The sequence below is a fragment of the Lygodium microphyllum genome, chromosome 24 (assembly GCF_053477565.2).
Source record: "Lygodium microphyllum isolate KBCC chromosome 24, Lygodium_microphyllum_v1.1.10, whole genome shotgun sequence".
Lineage (NCBI taxonomy): Eukaryota > Viridiplantae > Streptophyta > Polypodiopsida > Schizaeales > Lygodiaceae > Lygodium > Lygodium microphyllum.
Window position 1 is genome coordinate 120,714,767 of NC_141158.1, and position 20,576 is coordinate 120,735,342.

The window sequence follows — 20,576 nt, forward strand, 5'->3', positions numbered from 1 at the left end:
GCTTTTTTATCAAAGAGCATACCAGCAGAAAAAATAGCACGCTGGCCATCCTTGACACATCCAAGTAGAGGTAGCACGCGAGAGAAAACACCTTTTGCTCGTGGAGTGAATTTAGTGGCTTTGCATTTAAGATATGAACATTGAAATATCAGAAGTTATGGGAGAGCTTCCAGAAATTAGAGCAGGTAACTTTGCAAATATGGAAGGCAGATTTAACACTTAAAAGATATCTGACAGCAACTTGTTAAAGCTTGCATATATACAAAATAACCAAGTCTTCAACTTTCAAATGATTCAGGATTCCAAAGTGCAAAATTTACATGTCAAAGATAATATCAGTAATATATTAGCTGCATAAAGCCACAAGCTGCAATTCATCAGACAGATCCAGTAAGCTGAAATGAAGTATGCTAACCTCATAGTTGTCAGGTACGAAAGGTACGATATGGTATGGTACGATAAAATACAGTATTAAATGGTACCTTATGATTTTATAAGGTATAGTACGATATTAGTATGAAAAAAAAATTAAGATGATTTTTTAAATAACAAAAACCATAAATCTTTAAATGATAGATCATATAATACATGTTTCAAGTGGAAATAGCCATTTCATTATAGAATAAGATGAATACATGAGGGTGACCATCGCAGTTGCATGGGCTGCGCAAAACATGCGATACAACTACAGTTTAGTATATCCAATACAAAAAAGAGAGAGACCTATGAATCTATGATGAGGCATCACCATCATCATCGTCATCATCATCATAACCATCTGAGTGCTCATCAAGAGAGTCTGAATATGACTCCTCGGCATCGGATGATGAGACACACTCATAGTCATCCTCACTAATGAGGTTACCATCAAATGATGGCTCCCTAGGTGGCTGTTGTGTAGGCAAGGGGGGGATGTCATCATGAGGCCCAAGATGTGAGCTACTAGAGCCTCGCCTTACATATGTTTGCAAGCCACTCGAACCACCCCTCCTCGATGATAGAGGGCGTCGAATGATCATGCCCTTGCTACCACCTACTCGAACTCCTAGCCCGCGAGCACACTGACTGCAAGTGTCGCGAGTATCTGTTGCTATAAGCTCTCTATAGAGCTCTGCAAAAATCATCTCCTCCTCCTCGTCCACCTCCTAATGTATACTTGGAAGAGTATCGCCCGTCAACTTGAATGTATCAACATTCACCTACACAATGTAGTGATGCACATAAGATTGATCATTGTAAATGCTAAAGTCTAAATTGTAAAGTATAAACTTCAAATTTCAAAGTTTAAAACAACAAATTTTAAATGTTATGGTTAAGTGTTTGAACTTTACTTGCTTCGGACTACCCATGCTCATCATAGCCCTCATCATGCATAAGTTAGTGTGGCAATAGACTAGCCACTCTAACTGTCGTGTACTAAGACGATTACAAATCTTTGTGTGAATGAGAGAATAGTCACTCCAATTTCTCTCACACGCACCCAAAGAGCAATCCTGGGCAAGGACCCTCATGGCTTAGGGCTGAAGGGTCTCCAATGCATATCAAAAGTTTTGCCACCAAAATAAAGGCTTCACAAGTAACTCTCTCCTCCAACAAGTGGGAGAAGCAAAAGCCACATGCCCTCTCTGATCTGCATAGCATCCTAGCTCCTCCAACGCTGCATTGTGATCATCCACAAGGACCACACAAGTCAAACAAGCAAGTTGGTCCGAACGGAACTCTCTATCATCCATGACCACCGATGACTTGTAGACCGGATGTACCAATGTGGCAAAACCATGGATGGGCTTATGCATCCATGCCCATCTCCTCTCAGCTATCTCTAAAACATGTGCACGCTGTGTCTCTATGATCATTGTACAAGCAAATGCCTCCACGAATACCGCCCTAAGAAAGCGAACGAGAAGGCCCATGGTGGACCCCTCGCAATCACTTATACGTAACACCCTATAAAAGGGAGTCATGACAATGACAACGGCACGGACTATTTACCAAAACTGCTCATTAAGGCACAAGCACTGCATGGCTTTGGTCTCCTTTGTCTCATGCTCATCCCACTCATTCCATAGAGTGGACACCACTGTCTGGCGCAAGGCGGACCGCACCTCACAAAGGGGATCCAGCAATAACCACATGTAAGCAAAGCGAGTTGAAGAAGGCTTCTTCAACTCCAATGTGCTATGCTCACAATACATCGCAAGCACCTTTAGCTTTACAGTGAAGAATGTGACAATTGATGTAGCTTTGCGGACCACCCTCTTCACCCACTTGAGCTTTCCAATATCCTCCACGAGCAAGTCCAAACAATGAATTGTACATGGAGTCCACACAATCGTAGGAAACTCGGCCTCAAGCAAATGGCCCATGCACCGACAATTCGATGCATCGTCGATAACAACTTGCACCACATTTGAGGGGCCCACCTACAACCACAATTACAAATTACAAGCAAGTATACTAACAATACTTGGAGATCAGAGAAAGAAAGAGAGAGTTGAAACTTGAGCCTTTTAAGTTTCAAATTTCAACTTTCAAGATTCAAAAATGAAGAGAATGGGGGTTGGGAGCCCTGCAGCCCGAGGGGAAAGAGAGAATCGAGATAGATACTAGAGAGAAATTAGAATAGCAAGATAGATAGTAATACCTAAATCAATTATCATAATGAAAGAAAGCGAAACAAATTTAAAAGGCAATGTATACCTCAATGATAGCTTGTAGAATGTGGCGATAGATGAATACGCTCGTCGTTTTCCTTCCCCTCTTGCCGATATCTAGGGCCTGCAAAAAGTAAGTACTGAGTGGACATAAGATGAGTATGTTGATGATGCCCTGTTTCTTACGATCACTCCATCCGTCGGTGAGAATGAACCAACCATATTTTATCCATGCGGCCCGAATAGGATCAAGGGCTCTCTTCATCAATCTTTTTAATCCTCATGTCACTGTATGTAACACCGGTCCATCCTTCACAAGGACCCACATTGGCAATAGCTTTTACCATCTACTTCCATTGCTCTTGCTTTAGGACATTGAATGCAAGATTGCACTCAATTACCATACGTGCAATTTCAATGTCCACAAGTCATTGCCTTTCTCCAAGAAAGGCAACCCATCCACGCACATGACTGGAAGCTTGAGAGAGAGAGGATTGTCTCTCCGGCACCACATGAGCCTCTACTCTTTATCTTTTGCTGGAGCCGGATGTGAATGTGGAGCCCCACCACCAATGGTAGAGGCCTCTCCCGAATCGGTTGAAGATATACCCACATTTGATGCTTCCTTGTTAGTAGGCATAAGGAGTTGGTGCCGATAAGTCACTTCCTCCTCCTCTTGTGAATCCCCCTCTCATCTTGGCGAGAATCTCCGTAATGTTTTGAGGGATCTCCTTACATGTAGCAACTTGCCCCCCAGTCTAGGAAAGATGTTCGAGAAGCCGAGTTGCACCACTTGTATAGCGCTTCCCGCAATACTTGCATGTCCAATGGTGGGAGTTGGACTTCTTTGTGTCCCTCTCCACATGGATCACATGTAAATTGAAGGCCTCGTGCTTCTCACCAATCATGGTACCGATGACGGATAAAGAGACCCGAGAGAGAGAGAGAGAGAGAGAGAGAATGTGTGTATATGCGTGTGTGAGTGAGATGCTTGAGTCTCAACTCTTGAAACTTTAAGTCTTGAAAGTTGAAAGGGAGGGAGACTCGAGAGGCCCGAGGGTTGGAGTAAAGTTGAAAGAGCAAGAGTGAGAGAGAGGGGATGGGAGATGAGAATGGCAAATGCTTTGATAGGGTGCAGGATAGAGGGGATTGGGAGATGAGATTGGAGAATGGCAAATGCTTCGATAGGGTGCGGGAAAGAGCGGATGGGAGATGAGATTTGAGAATGACAAATCACAAGTCCATTTAAGAATCAAGATCCAAGAGAGGAAGATGAGAATGGTAAGTGCTTGCTGAATTGGTGTGGAAGCATGGAGGAGAGAAGCACCTTTTGTAGATGAGAGAAGGGTCAAAGTTCAGACATTCAAAGAGGGGTCAACAATTAAAGAGAGGGCTACCAGCTGGAAGGAATCCAAAGAGGGCTAGGGGGGGAGTGCATGGTTGGGAAAGGGGGTGGGATGAGGTATCCAAGGCTTCCCACCCCCGCCCAAAAAGTGCCACGCAGACAAGTGGAATATGCAAGAGTAAAGGCGGGGGCACAAGGAACGTGGGATGCAGGATGCAAGACGCACAGGTGAGGTGGCCCAAATAGGCCCAAAATATACGAATACATACCGTATGGTACCGTACTAATTGTATGGTACGGACAGTATCGTACGTCGTATAGAGGCAACTATGGCTAACCTGCACACTTCAAGACAGTGAGGAAGCTCAAAACATTACATTCCTTTACAATGGATCTGACATCTATAGCTGTATTTAGCATTCTTAGCTTGTCTTATTTACATATCTTGCAAGCAAGAATAAATTTATTCCCGAACCTCATAATCATGAAATCTAACAATAGGAAGTTGAGAGTCATTTCAAATTTAGGCTACAGACGCTATGCACATGGATGGGTTCTAATTATGATTATGTTGGGTATAATGTATAGAATAGTGCTCCGTCTTACTGCACCAAATATGACTTAGAGTAAGGATGTCAACAACTAACAACCCATCTATTACATATAGATTGGTTGTACCAATTTGCTTTTCCAAGCATATGCTAGGCATCCTGGCTTCCTTGCAATCCTAGACTACAATTACTACTGTCAGATCCCAATGAGAAAGCATCCGACTTCTCATGTGTACTTACTCCTTATTAAATGTCACAATCAGCAGTATAATAATTATTGTATGTCTTGCAAGCATACGCTTGGCCATTGATGGAGGCAAAGGGGTGCGCATAGAATCTGATACACCTTTTGCAATCTCTCCCATCTTCCTCTAAAAATGTGAATGACGTCTATCTAAATAAAGATGAGGATCTCTGAAACATAAATATGTTGCTACTCTAGAGCCTCATTATATCCTCATCATATGTTATAAGCATGTGAATTCACTTTGGCCCTTTGGGCATGATGCACACTGCTAAAGATTAAAAATGGAACTTTTTAAATATGCTGATTTCATAGTGCTTAGAATATTAATTTTGAGTGGGTAGGCCAAAAATTTGGGCAGCCACTTAAAGCATTCAATGTTGGGGCAGGCCTTAATGCTTGGATAGGCCATATTTACTATCCAAGGGCAGCCCAATAATTAAAAAAGGCTGAAAAATGCATGATTTATGTATGGATTTTAGGCAAGTGAAACTTGCCAATTCACTCTTCATCTCAAATATTCAAGCATGCAAGCCTTACAAAAATATGGCTTGTCAAGAAATGACTAAGCACGAAAGAGAGAATAGGGTTTGCAAGGAGAAACACAATGTGTGTACAACAAACACTGAGAAGAGAAGCGAAACTCAGATGAATAAAATGACAAAGGCATGAAATAATGAAGTGAATCTGATACAAGGTACTATAGCACAAAAGATGCCCTAGAGCAAGGAGATTGCCAAGGAAGCCTCTAAGTCTACAAATGCAAGGATGATGAGGTGTCGCCTAGAGCAAGGAGACTACCGTCGAAAGGTGAGGAGCCTCTAATTCAGAAAACACAGGCTTGATGATGGATGGCTCATGAAGGTGACCTCCTAGACAGCTCAAACGCAAAATTTGGATGCCACCTAGGACTGGTGCACGATCACCTAAAGGGACACCAAAAACTGCCAAGCACAACGATGAACAGCCCCTAATAATGAAAACACCAGCTAGAGAAGCGATGTTTGATGGAGGATGGAGCAGCCAAGAAGAAAATGCAAGCACTAGCTCACTCTGATGATGACACCTATGATGGATGAAGATGCCACGTGCACAACATACCTCCAGGCTACCAAACACAAGGTGAGGGATGACCCCTGAGAGGTGGAAGTTGTTGCCATGTAGGTGGATGCTAGCACAAGAAGGGGCTGAGCACCAAACACAAGGTATAGGGTTCAGGGAAGTTGTCGCATGTAGCAGGAAAGGAGTGCAAGCTGAGAAGGAGGGAAGCTCGAGCCAACCTTTCTTCTTGGATAGGGTGGTAAAACCTAATCAAACACTTAATTACACCAATTAATAACTGAGCATAAACTGAAATGTACACATTACCTTAACAATCTTCGAAAATAGACACCCGGTTGGCCCCAAAAGTGGTGCCCCTTTCGGTATTTCTTTAACTTTGATTGCTAATGGGGACAATGCACAAGTTGAGATTCCACAATCTCCTTTGCTGATCCAAAAGCCCCTTGCTATACATACAATCAACAATCATTTTGGGCCAATTGCCCCTAGATTTTCACCCAAGACTTGCACAAATGGAACCACCAACTCACCAAATGCTGCCCCAATTTACAATGGATGGGCTAGCATCTGAAATCCCTGTCAATTCCACGAATTTCAGATGCTCATTTCAATGTACAATGCCTTCTCTTATTGGCACACATCCCAATGTGGCTATCAAACCCTACTTTTTGCAGAACTTTAGGATTTACAGCAAAAATTCTCCTACTGTCCACCAAATCTGGCTAAGCTCTACTAAGAATGGTTGAGAAATCCTAAGATCTTTTGAAAAATTACTAGAAAAGGTGAAAAAGCCAAGATGAGAGCAAAATCTGATTTTCTTCACGAGAAAACCCTAAAATCTTCATGATGCCTGCTCCAAACTGCATTTAATGCAGTCACCTACTACCATGCGCCTCAAAAATGATGCCACTTGATCAACAATCCTACTACCAGCCCCTAGAAGGTGTCTTCTTACTGTCCCCTGCCTATTGAGGCCCCCAAAATGGCCATCTTCTCTAGCAAATCGCTATTCTCTAATCAGAAAACAGACCAACTGCTCCCTCTCTCTCCCCCCCAAGCTATAAACTAACTGAATGACTGAGATCCAACCCCAAAAACGTTTTCTCAGTTTGCATGGGCATTTTTAAAAAGTAGCAACCTTCTAAACCCATTTTCCAGCATTATTTAACCATTTAATTAATTTTCATAATTAAATAACCATGAAAATTTATTTCAACCCTTCTAACCCTGCCCAAAATTAAATGTGCCCATCCATAATTAAATTGGCTAGACCATTTGCAACCAAGAGTGGTCCCCAACCTCCATTGACCCTTAGACTAGCATTAATTAATTAATTTAATGCTAGTCCCTAGTGTCACCACTAATACTTTAATGCTAGTCCCTAGTGTTATCACTGATGCTAGTCTTCTAAGAAATTACTAGAGAAGGTAAGAAAAAGTTGAGATGAGAGAGACATCTGATTTTATTCATGAGAAAACCCTAAAATTTGCATGCTGCTTGCTCCAATCTGCATTTAATGCAATCACCTACTACTAAGCACCTCCCAAATGTTGTCATGTGATTGCGATCAACAATGTGACTCCCAACCCCTAGAAGGTGTGTCCCACTACTGTCCCATACCTGCTCAGGTCCCAAGGTGACTGTCTTCTGCAACAAATTGTTGTTCTCTGATCAAAAAATAGACCAACAACTCCCCCTCTCTCTCTCTCCCAAGCTATAGACTAACTAAATAGTTCAGACCTAGACCTCAAAAACGTTTTAAATAATCCTAAAAATTAATTTCAGCCCTTCTAACGCTGCCCAAAATTAAATGCACCCATCCATATTTAAATTAGCTAAGCCATTTGTAACCTGGAGTGGTTCCCAACCTTTGCTGACCCTTAGACTAGCAATAATCAATTTATTTATGATAGGCCCTAGTGTCACCATTGACACTTATTAGCCATACAACTATCCTAGGGTCAAAACTAGCACCAGTTGAGACCCAAAGCCCCACTAGCATAACTTATTACAACTTTTACCTTTGACACTCACTACATCCTCAGGGTCCTTAACCTGTTACCATGAAATAACTACCATGTGTATCACATGTGCTAAACAACCTTGCACATTTGATTAATGGATTAATCAAATGTTATCAGCAAGATTAAAGAATCTCAAAATTTCATGTCCCCGTGACAAAAGCTGCCACCAAAATGCAACCTAGATGATAGTGGAGGCTAGCACCTAGCAACAAGCGATGATAATGGTGGAAAGAGAGAAGATGGAGAGAGAAAGAGAGAGAAGTGATAGGTGACTAGCAGATTGAATAAATGGTGTGGAATGAACGGATGGTACCGAATATATAGGCACAAAAAGTCTGGAGTCTCATTCACTAAAGTCTCTCGAGAGGCACTCTGGCTCTCTCAGAAAGCCCTAGAAAGCCTTTTTAGGGCTGAAAACAGAAACCAAAATTAGGAATGAAGAAGGGGTACGGTACATAATGATGTGGTTTCTCAACATGTTTGACTGAGATAAGTCTAATATTTAGCCATTCTAGGGTAGAAGAGGCATTCTTGGCAAAGTGAGAAGTTGAAAATGCCATCATGGCTGTCAACTAAAGCAATGCCAATGTTTGGAGCAGCATTGTGGCATGTGCTTTTGATGACTTGGTTCAAATCAAGGGTAGGACTCTCTCTCTCTCTAGCAATCAAACTCACAATTGGTGTTGACTAGGGTTTTGTTGATCAAGGTTGATTAGGGTCTCTGCAAATGCACGCATGACAAGACACAAGCCATACAAGCACAAAGAACAAACATAAGAGCATCCAACTTACCTCCCAGCAATTGACCCATTAATGGGCTCTCCCTCAAGTCTAGGGACCTATGACTATGCTGGCCTAGCTTTCAATCTCAAGAATTGGTATCCCATACAACATACCCCTATCTTGGTGTATGTACAAGAGCTGCAAACCTTGAAGGATCTATAACGATGTGTCGCAGGACGTGAAAATTTGATGCTTTGCTTATGTTTAATTGACATTTGATTAAAGGATTAATCAAATGTGCAATTAAAAGATGCACATGTAAGGTGCAAGCTACTTTTTTACAGTTGAAGGCCCAAGGACCCTGTGAAAAAGATGGGTGTCAAAGGCAAAAGTTGTAACAAGTTACATTTGTTAGATTCTAGGTGAATTTTGGTGTCCGTTTGCCCCTAGGACCATTAATTGGCCATTAAGTGTCAGTGGTGACACTAGGGACTAGGCATTAATTAATGGATTAATACTTGTCCAAGGGTCAATTAATGCATGGGACCACTTTGGGTTGCAAATGGCCTAGCCAATTAATTTTTGGATGGGCAAGGTCAATTTTTTTGGCATGGATTAAGAGCTGAATTAATTTTCAAAATTAATTAATTCTAAAAAATAATTAAATGGTTGGAAATTGCTGAAAATGGATTAAGAAAGCTGCCACTTGGCAAAACTTTCCCATGCAAGTGGAGGAAAGGCTAAATAGGGCTGAAGGGAGAGGGAAATCTCGTTTTTTCATTTTGGAGCTGTTGGGAAGAGGTGTTGGACTGTAAGCTGGGGCCATTTCCTAGCCATTGGAGACCATTTTGGTGATGGAGATTGCATATTCTTGACCTTGGGAAGCTGGCAATTGCTGCTGATGCACTTTCTCCTAAAGATCACAGTCTCTGATACTCCTATTGTTGTTGGTGCATCCATTTGGGATTGGTACAGCAGGGCAGCAGCTGATTTTGATCAGTTATTCCCGACAAATCTCAAAATTTTCTCTCTCTACAGCATTCTCTCATCTCCTTCAGCCTATGCTCAGCCATTCTCAACAATTCTTAGCCATTCGAAGGAGATCTCAGCCATTTTTGGTGACCTGATCTGTATTTTCTGCAGTAAACCCTAATTTACAGCAGAAATTAGGGTTTAGCATCCACCTTGGGATCTATGCCAGATATTGAAGGCTCAAGGGATTGAAATCAGCAGCTGATAATTGAAGATTATCAAGGAATTTCAGGAGCCAGCCCATCCCAAATTGATTTGGGGCAGCATTTGGCCAGCCAAGGGTCAAATTGGAGAAGAAGTCTTGGGTGAATCAAGGGGCAAATGACCCAAAAGGCTTGCTGGTCATTTATGACAGCAAGAGCAATTGGTTAGCAGGAGGAGATTGAAGAATCTCGAGTTGTACTCCTTCCAATTGAATGAAAGCTAAAGAAATACCGCAAGGGTCGCCAATTTTGGGGCCAACAAGGAGTCTACTGTCCAAGAATGTTATGGTAAAGCGTGTATTTCATTTTATGTGCATTTATTTATTGTTGTAATTAACTCTTAAATCAGATTATCACCACCCATTCCAAGAAGGAAGGCTGGTTTCACGATGAATGGAACAGCAAATAGTAAGAAGAATGTGAAAAAGAGATGAAAAATACTGACCTCATGCTCAAGAGCGAAGGACTTGCATCCCTGCCCCAAACCGTTGTTACTTCCAACATAGAGACTACTACAATTGCACCTTAGACCACTAAAGAAAATCTTGCTAAGGATGGTTCTTACACTAGCCCTGTGCAATAACTCGCCACAATGAACAAGGTTAAGGAGTGGATAAGGACAACACAAGAAGAACTGCGCATCAATTAGGCTGATGAACTCCTTAGCATTCCTAGTTTGTCCCCACTATCTCATGTTTCTCTTCCAATGAGGCCATGACAACCTGACAAAATCTCCACCAATTCACCAATCAATTTGTAGCCCCACCACCAATCAATTTGTAGCCCCACAAGCAAGAGATCTCTCTCTCTCTCTCTCTCTCTCTCTCTCTCTCTCTCTCTCTCTCTATATATATATATATATATATATATATATGCAAGTCACTTGCCCCATGGCTTTAAGAATGTTACATCTGCGATTATTGCAAGTCTTGCATCAATTAGTATTTCCATTCCACCCAAAACTCTACTCAAAGGCAGCACTGTGATTTAGCAAGCATTGAACAACTGGATGGAAAGCATAAACCCTACATATCCAATTGGATCACACCATACAATGACACTCCATGCTGATGTACCTCCAATCCTCAAAGCCTTAGGGGTTAACACATTCTAGGAAAGAGCTGAATAATATAATGTGCTTCCAATATATATATATATATATATATATATATATATATATAAGCATCCTTAACTCTAGGTCATGTTCACACCATAAATCATTATCTACAAGGAACAAAAGGGTGCAATAAACCCATAGCTTCATTCAAGCAATGAAAATTCCTTATATCTAAAACCACCGTTTCTTTTACCAAAAAGAGTGATGGAACTCTGGTTTAATACTTCTACAGCAAACAATTGATTCATAAAATAATTAAGATTTTGAAACTCACCATGTTATTGCTTTGGACTAAATTGCAATCAAGAAAATTGAGACAAACCAACATTGATTGGCCCCAGAAACCTTGGTGCCCCTTCCAGTATTTGTTTTCACATTAACTTCAAAAATTGTTACAAATGGAATAGGCTAGATCACTAAATGGAATAGGCTAGATCACTGGGCCTCACCACAAGCTCATCAAGATCTCAAAGGATACATCCAAGTTTCTTCAACACACTTTCCAACACTCTATATATCGAACATAATTCCATACAATTCTAAACTCACCTGCCATTCTTTGTAACCAGCAACCCTAGGAGCCCAAATTAAACCTTCTCCAATTGCATGTGAATCAACCCCGTTATAGACCATTGGATCTCACCAATTATGCTGTTCATTGACCAAATTTACATCAGCAAGCTTCCTCAATCATCGAGGCATGCATGTGCATCCCAACGCAGCCATGCAAACCCAAGACCGTGTTGGTTATAGAAAGGGGATCAGCAGTTCTCAATCAGCAACACTTCAGGTTAAACTTTGAAGCTCGGATCTTCAATTTCTATTGCCAAATTCAGCATGCAATGCATTTTCAACCCTGATTCTACCTTGTGCAGCAATCCTCAGCAGCATTTAATGCTTTCCTAGCTGTCATCTATGCAAGACTGCAGCAACCCTGTTGTAGACAATTGGATCTCACCAATTATGCTGTCCATTGACCAAATTTACATCAGCAACCTTCCTCAATCATTGAGGCATGAATGTGCATCCCAACATAGCCATGCAAACCCTAGACCTTGTTGGTTATAGAAAGGGGATTTGTAATTCTCAACCAGCAACACTTAAGGCCAAACTTTGAGGATCAGATCTTCCATTTCTGTTGCCAGATTCAGCATGCAACTAACATCCCTAAGAGATATTAAATCATTTAAATCCCTAAGCCCCATGGCACTAAAAGTCGTTCCCAAGGGGCTATTCAATATCCTTGACCAAGACCTATCCCAAGTATCCCATTGGCACACCTCTCACCACAACCTTTGCCGATGTCCCCCACCACCCAAGCTAGGACTGTTGATCACCACAATTCACATTCAGCCTAGACTCACGTATGTGCATAAGTCAAGTGTCCAAACTCAAGTGTCCCAACAGCATTAAGTTAAAAATTCACGGCGCACGTCCTTTTAACAGCATCCATCTCGTCTCAAAGCTAGCCAAAGAAAGTCTTAAATGCTTTCTCAATAGCACAGCACCTCGATACCTTGCAACTATAGACCACAACTTCTTTTGACACCAAAGATGACCATGTATCTATGGTTCTTTAGTCATTACCTGTTGTTACATGACAGTCCATTCAGTCTGAACTACCTTGCTCTTATCTGTTTTCTTTTAAAGTTAGCTAGGCATTTAGGTGTCAAACAATACACTGACAATGCTTAAATTTCAGCCCCCAACATGGCCTATCTAGTCATGAGTTTCCACCTATTTAGGAACTGAATGCCTGCATGTTGGAGTCCAAACACCAAAGGCACAAGCACACATCCTAACTAATCAATAATGTGGCCAAAAATTATTCAGATCTTAAGGATCTATTATTTCGACTAGAAAGTTTATTTGGCAAATCAACCTAAAATATCATAGTTTATTTTCTGTGCTGTTTTGTAGATATAATTTAAACTTAATATCATTCTTTAGACAACACGGGCATTTTAGTTATTTCCATGAACCTCTTCGAAAAGAAAAAAATCCCAATTGATTGTACTACAGAGAACAGGCTTAGAGAAAGATATACTGATTCTTACATACCCTCGCTTGACGCAAATTCAGCAAGGGTTTGCACCACAGCTGAAGCAGATATAACACTTCCTGTGAGCTGTAAAAACACTTCATCCATCATCTGCAGAGCATTGAGCTAACTCAGTTACAAGCTAAAGCTTATAGTGACAATACAGCTTTAGATAGATTAAGAAGTCCTAAAAGAGACAACAATATCACCTCAAAGAACTAGTCAGTTTGGAAGATTAAATCTGTCTCATTTAGAGATATTGCAACTTTATTAGTGAACTGGCTTACCAAATCAGGCAGTCGGGAGCCTATTGCAACAATAAGCCCTGAGGCAGCCCTCTGCCAAACCACATTGATGTCCTACACACATAAGTAAAAGGCTTGACATAGAAGTAATCATGCAAACTATAATTGCTATTGTGATGATTTAGGAACCAATTAGGTGATGAATACAAGCAATAGCCTCACAAACATTTAACAAGATATTATTGTGAGAAAATGAGAACTACAATTCACATAATAGAATCAGTGGCAAACATTCCTCTAACATGCTTTGAACTCAATATGCCACAGCAACAACACAAGAAATCAAAAGAGCATAATCCATGCTCGCTTTTTACACATGTATTTTAATATTCTGAATACAAAAGAATTGCAGTAGCCCACTTTGTAACTTGGGCTGATCACCATCCAATCAGCATGTAGTAAACTAAGTCCTGCTCTGTTATATGGATATGACTGTGATAACAATACTATCATGATATATTATAGAAGTTCTATGTCTTGAATATCATGCAGAAACTAAAAAGAAATTGTGCTAGTGAAACACACTCCATGTCCTACACCCTGCTAGCATGATATGGGTAAAATCTTATCTTGATGAGTACTCTACCACTAACTTCATCCAATGGGAAAGATGGACTGTAGTATATTATATGGGCAAGGAAATCTCTCATGTTTGCTATGTCTTGTTGTAGGTTCTACTCTCTCTTCTTCATAACTTTAGGATGTGCCTAGATCTTACAAAATCTATTCTAACATAATAGTCTACATCCAATCTGGCAATCAATGCTGAATCTTGGCCTTCTCACAGCCTCAATGTTTAAGGCTCTTTGGCACACACAACATCAATAATAGCTTTCCGTCACTTGTCTAAATGCACCCCTGGGCTGGGTGGTTAAGGTCTCCCATAGATAGAATTTAGGGGATCACTTGTGTGTTATGACTACGTTGGTGGTGTAGATACCAACCCTTGTGACCGTGAGTGTGGCCAGTTTTTACATCCTTGGACATCCAAATGGGTGTTGGTGGCATTGGTCACAATGGTCATGAAGTGACTTCATGCAAATGCACTAAGGACACTACGGGTTTAGGGTAGACGAGTCCTATTTATAGGACCCAGTGTACACATCATTGTGTGTGATCATCAATCTTGGACTCTTGGTCCATAGGCCAACATGTCTCTATGCAAGGATGTTGTGGACTGGTAGTATGGGACACCGGTCCTTCAAACATGGTCATGACCCCAAGTCCCTTTATATCTGTCCGTATAGCTTGTATCACATCTCATGAGCAAGTTGGATCCTAGGTGGATGTTTCATTTCTATCAAAGCATCAACCTATTATCATAGGCAAGAATCAATGATGTGCATAAAACCACTTTTGCTCACGAAACCATGATGCTTTACACTTGATACCACTAGGACATGAAATTTTGATACTTTGCTTAGCATTTGATTAAGTGTTAATCAAATGTGCAAATGTGAGGTGCATGTGATATGCAAGTTAGTTATTTCACAATGACAAGCGAAGGACTCTAAGAAGTCAATGGATGTCAAAGGCAAAAGTTGTAATAACTTATATTAATCAAGTACTAGGTGGTACTTGGTGATAGATTTAAGCCTAGATAATTTTATTAGCCATTAATGTTGATGGTGGCATTACGAACTAGGCATTAATTAATTAATTGGTGCTAGTTCAAGGGTTGATAAATGTTCATGAATACTTGGATAACAAATTGGCCTAGCCAATTTAAGTGTTGGTTGGTGTAGTCAATTTTCTAAGCAAGTATTAAAATTAAATATTTTGAAAATTAATTTAATTGGACTAAAAATTGTTGAAAAATGCAATTAGAAGGCTGCCACTTGGCAAAACTTGCCCATGCAAATGAGGAATAGGCTATTAAAGGTTGTTCGAGCCTCATCCCAACATTCTGGAGGTTACGAAAGGAGGAGAGAGAGATGATACTGCAATTTTCCAACCATTGGGGATCAGCCCAACCATTGGAGGCTATCAAAGAGTTGCCCCCAACTAATCAAGAGGCTATTGGAAGTCGGTAATGCCCTTTGTAAGCAAATTTCTACAGGTAACTGTATGCGACAGCAAGTTACAAGCAAGTGACAGTAAATTTGGGACTCACAAGGGCAGGTGACTGCATGTAGGGCTCCTATAGATGTTGAGGTGCAATTGGAAAATTTCTGCTGCTAAACCCTAAATCATAGCAAAAATTAGGGTTCGCCAACCACCCTAGGAAGAGTTCTCCAAAATTGGAATCTAGTACTTGAAATTCAGCAACTGAAATTTGGGGATTTTAGAAAATTTCAAGAGGCCAACCAGCCAATATTAAGTTTGGGGTAGAATTGGTCATCCAAGGAGCAAATTGAAGACCAAATCCCAAGCAAACCAAGGGGCAAATTGCTTTGAAGGCTTGTTGGTTGCCATGACAAAAAAATGTATTGAAGATTGAAGGAGATCAAGCTAGGTCTCAGTGTATTTCAACCTTTAGCAATGCAAGTTAAAGAAATACCACAAGGAATACCAGTTTTGGGGCCAACTAGGTGTGTAATGTCCAAGACTAAATGGTAGCATTTGTATTTTCAATTTATGTGAATTTCATGCTTGCTATAATGTGTCAAATTAGATTATTTACCACCCTATCTAAGAAGGAAGAATAGTTTCACCATCGGTAGCCGAACTCGTCTAACCCGTATGGGTATCAACATTTTTGCTTTAACAGTGACACTTAACTTTAATGTGACCATTACATTTAATGTCAATTTCACATGTAATGTTAATTATTATATTAACATTTAATGTTAATGATTGTATTTAATGTTACTATCATTGTTGCCACAATACTAATGTTATTGTTAATGTTAATTAACATTACCTTTGACATTCATCTTTGGTAATGTGTTGAACAAATAAAAAGATGTTGGTGTCATGGAGAGAGAATGTACACAAAGCGATCATGGAGAGAAAGACCACAACTAAGGAGAGAGAAGAGGTATCACTTCCTGCACTTATCTTGTTCGTCTGTAGTTTTGGTTAGGGATTGTACCTTCATTATCATTCTCACATGGTGGATGTGACCTTCCAACACTCTCTACTCTCTTGTTAACTTCTTCATTGTGAGTGTGTACATGCTACTAAATCCTAACCTAACAGTGGTATCAGAGCCATACCTCTTTATCAGCCGCCACTTTGCTCCCAAGCTGCCATCGCTGCAGCTGCCATCAAGTCTTGACCTTGGCTACTACTATTGGTGGTCTATCTACATTGGAAATCTATTTTGCAGCCTGCCTGTGCAGCTTCCCACCTTGTGCAGCCTGCCTGTGCTTACTTCAGCCTTCGCACCATCTACTCGTCAAGTAATAACTGCTTAAGGGTCACCTGGTGCGATGCAGTCACTCTGCATGACTGCCTGCCTTAAAATCAATTGAAAGCCTGCGCATTGTTTGTCCGCCATGCTGTTCAAAATCTCCAACCAGTGACCTGCCCTGTCTCGTAGCAGCCATCAAGAGGCAGTCAGTGCATCACATGAGCCAACCGTCCCATTACTCTGTCCAACAGTCCATTTTACACTCCAACAATCTGCATCACCCCAACAATGAATATTATTAAAATATTCATGCTCCCCACCTTAATCTGCATAATTTTCAAAAAAAAGGCCCTGTTCACATTGAAATATTTTTCTTGGAGATCTTCAATCTCTCTCCCGAATTGAGCCAAACTTAGGGGTTTTCTCACACAATCCCCAAATATTTAGGGATTTTCCATTTGGAGCTGAGAATTGCCCGATTTCAAGTTAGAAATTTGGGCCTTTCCACATTTGAGCCTAAATTCCACCAAATTTTGTCAAAAATTTTGGGGCTGCTGTGAAATTTAGCAAAATTCCTCAAAATCGATGAATTTGATCAACTTCATCGACATTCAAGGACATTTGGAGCCTTCTCAACTGCAAATTTTTCTTCAATGTCATCAATTGTGCGCAAATTCGTAAGTTTTTAAAGTGTTTCCTTGCTCTTTCATACTGCTGCAATTACAGGTACCTATTTGGCAGCCGCTGTTGTGAAAACTCATCTTTACCTTCCACCCTAGCCAAGAGCCAATTCAGAAAATCCATATCAATGCCATAAGAGGTCTCCATTTGTGTTAGGCAAATTCACAGATCAGTCAATCTCTGTTCTGCAGGTCCCTTGTAACTAGAAGGTATACGTGGTTGTGCACTGTCATAGAGACTTCTATGAGTGGGGGACAAATTAGGGTTTTCATCTGCACCTGTTCAAGGCTGCATATGTCTAACCTATACCTAATGAGCACCCGCCACTTGCCTCTGTATCTACAGCTGATTAATCTCCACGGTCCATCTCCAAATTAAACTGCGCCTGCAGCCTTGCCTGTTCCTAATACGACTACCCAACCACAACCTGTCTCATCCCGACCTGCCTGTGGTGTGCCTGCTCACAACCTGTCAATCACGTTCCATCTTTGGCAACACCCATCCAATCTATTTGTCCCCCTATCTATGGCAACACCCAATCGAGGCTAAAGAAACTACACCGTGCCAAGAAAGCTAATTCGTGAATATCTGCCAACTCAATCAAGTCAAGTTCAAATGAAGAAGTTCTTTCAAGTGGACTATATGACTCTGTATTCCAAATGAAATCATTCCTCACAGTCCATATGTGCCAACAACCCTAAAAACGTAATAAATGAAAAAGAACTTTTATATCAACTTACACAAGGTCCATGAACTTGGTGAAACCAACCTTCCTTATCAGATAGGGCGGTAAATAACCTGATTAAGCACTGATTACAATAGGCATAAAATTCACGTAAACTGAAAATGCACACTTTACCACTTTAATCTTGGACATTGCATACCCTATTGGCACCAAAACTCACACCACTTGTGGTATTTTTCTATCTTATATTGCAAATGGAAGGAGTACAACTAAGATCCTCTGACCACCTTTGCTAATCCAAGTGCCTCTTACTATCAAAACTAACTGGCAAGCCTCCAAACCAACTTTCCCCTTGGTTTGCTTGGGGATTCACCTTCACCTTGCTCTTTGAAAGATAAATTCAGCCCCAAATTTGATATTGGCCAGCTGGCCCCTTGAATTTCCCCAAAGGGAAGGAGACTGACAAGACCTATCGATAGACTCCCTTGCATCCGTCCTAAGCTGAAAATCTCCTAAAAGGCCAACAATAGGGAGTCCTTCACCACCTCCCAATAAGTAGTGAAGAAAGCCTTAGAAAGACCATCCTCTCCTCGGCATTTCTGCCCATCCTGTGCATGGAAAGCCTCCACTAACTCCTTCTCTGTGAAGGGGTCTAGGAGGGAGCATCCCATCTCCTCTCTAACGAGGGACAGAATGCAGTCCTAGACCTATTGTCCACAAAGTTGTTCTCTAGCTAATACTATCTCTTGCTGAAAAAGGTGGCAGTAGTAGTCAATGGCAATCTCCATCACCTCATTTGGGCTAGAGGGAATCCTCCCCTACTAACCACGAAGGCTATGAATCTGAGCTCCTGAAGTGCAAGGTTGATGCACCTGAAAAAACTCCCTGCACATCGTGTACCCCTTCCGCGCCCAAAAGGTTATTGAGGTACGGAAGGAAAACTTCGAGCGTTTGTCCTCGAGACCGACGAGTGCTGCCCGTGCGCGCACCTCCTATGTGTGGAGAGTGGGATCCCCTGGTGCCTCCTAGGGTAGCCTCTGTGTGGCTGCTAGGTCTCACCAGAGTGCTCTCTCCTCCTCCCAGCTCTATTGCTTGGCCTATAGGGATTCCTCCTGACACATCCTATTTGACTCGGCTAAGACCTCTGCAACCTCCTCTGCAATCCGGTCCATCTTGTCCCACTCCCTAGTCTAGAGTTGCTCAATCTACCTCCCCCCTCCTGTAGATCGAGTCAGAGATCCAATAGGATCGCGTGTCAAGGGCTGAAGCTGGAGCATCAAGTGTGAGGAGAACCGGGCAGTGATCAAACAAGGTGGTGCTAGCCAACTGCCCTACCTAGCCTCCTCGAGAGCACCCCCACTCTCCCACATAAAACCGGTCCAACCGTTCCAAGAGAGCTCCGCCGCGAGCCACCTGTATCCCCAAGAGAAGTCTAGCAACCTGTCCCTCCTATGAAAAGCTGGGTCCCGCCAAGCATCACATGATCCTACCACGAGGAGAAAGACTTCACATGCCTCCTGCTCCTCCCCTGCCATACCTTGGTAGTCTCTACCTCTGCCCTGCTGGTCCTCTAAGGCTTTCAGGTTGTTATAGTCTCCTCCAACAATCCAAGAGTCCACCTTTAGAAGTCCAGCTGCAATCTCCATTCAGAACCTATTGCATGCCCTACCCTCCGTAGGAGCATAGACATTGAGGACTCCAAGGCATGAGTCCCCCATGTCCAGTGTCTGATCCATAGGACCCTCCCTTCCACAAATGTCCCATGATCACGCACACAGGCAATAAGCCTCGGGCCAATAGAGATGCATACGCCTCCACTCTTGCCGTGGGCACTGATGGGGTGGGGAGAAGGGGATGGGACGGGGCGGGGAGAGTGGGTTTTGTCGAGGGAGATCGAGGGGCAGCTTGGAGACGAGGAAAGGTCGTATGGTAGGTTGGGGGCGGTGGCGAGGAGGGGCAGACATGCAGTTTTCTAGTGCGGGAGGGGCACAACCCGCCACGAGATGGCAAGCACCAAGTCATCCTCTTCCCTCCACTTTGCATCTATTGGTGAAACAATGATGAGACTTCACCGAGAAGCATATGGAAACTTTACCTCTAACTTTACTTGCCTCAAAAACTCCACTAGGTTGTAGGCCTTTCTTCCCCTTAAGGATTGCAATATTGGATACTTTCAAATTGTTGAAAGTCCACCTTCACTAATATACAACATTGCATCCACTTGACTAGCCCCTTATGTATACCTAACATGCTAGAAGCACCAAATGCATTAGAAAACATTCTTGTTTGTTTACATACTACCAACCATACAGAGATACATTTTTCTATCCATTGTAGACATTACTAGCTGCATTTTTTCTCATAACTATCACTATATGAAGCATTTACATGACCAACATTAATACTATGACTCCCAAACACACAGGGCTGCATTTATGCCCCAACATCATGCCACATTGTTATACATGGGGTTATGCATATTACCAACCATACTCAGATACATTGAATCTTGCACACCACACATTGTTCGCTACAGCTTACATATGATAAAGAGCTATATCATGCATCCCCATATGTGGTCCCTAAACCACCATAGCATGGAAACTAGTGCCAC

General features: G+C 41.8%; 1 protein-coding gene across 5 annotated transcripts in view; it reads right to left on the reverse strand.

The window, feature by feature from the left end:
• LOC148015585 (ARM repeat superfamily protein) overlaps window positions 1-20,576 on the reverse strand; it is a 232,961-nt gene that overhangs the window by 188,776 nt on the left and 23,609 nt on the right. For all 5 annotated transcript variants that reach the window (XR_015688455.1, XR_015688456.1, XM_087665936.1 and 2 more), the window contains exons 5-7: window positions 13,284-13,355; window positions 13,017-13,107; window positions 23-118 (exon numbers count right to left, since the gene is read on the reverse strand). Coding sequence is in view for 3 of the 5 variants with exons in the window: in XM_087665936.1 (XP_087522062.1) it covers window positions 23-118; window positions 13,017-13,107; window positions 13,284-13,355 (259 nt within the window). In the remaining 2 variants the exon portion in view is untranslated. The remainder of the gene's footprint in view (window positions 1-22; window positions 119-13,016; window positions 13,108-13,283; window positions 13,356-20,576) is intronic.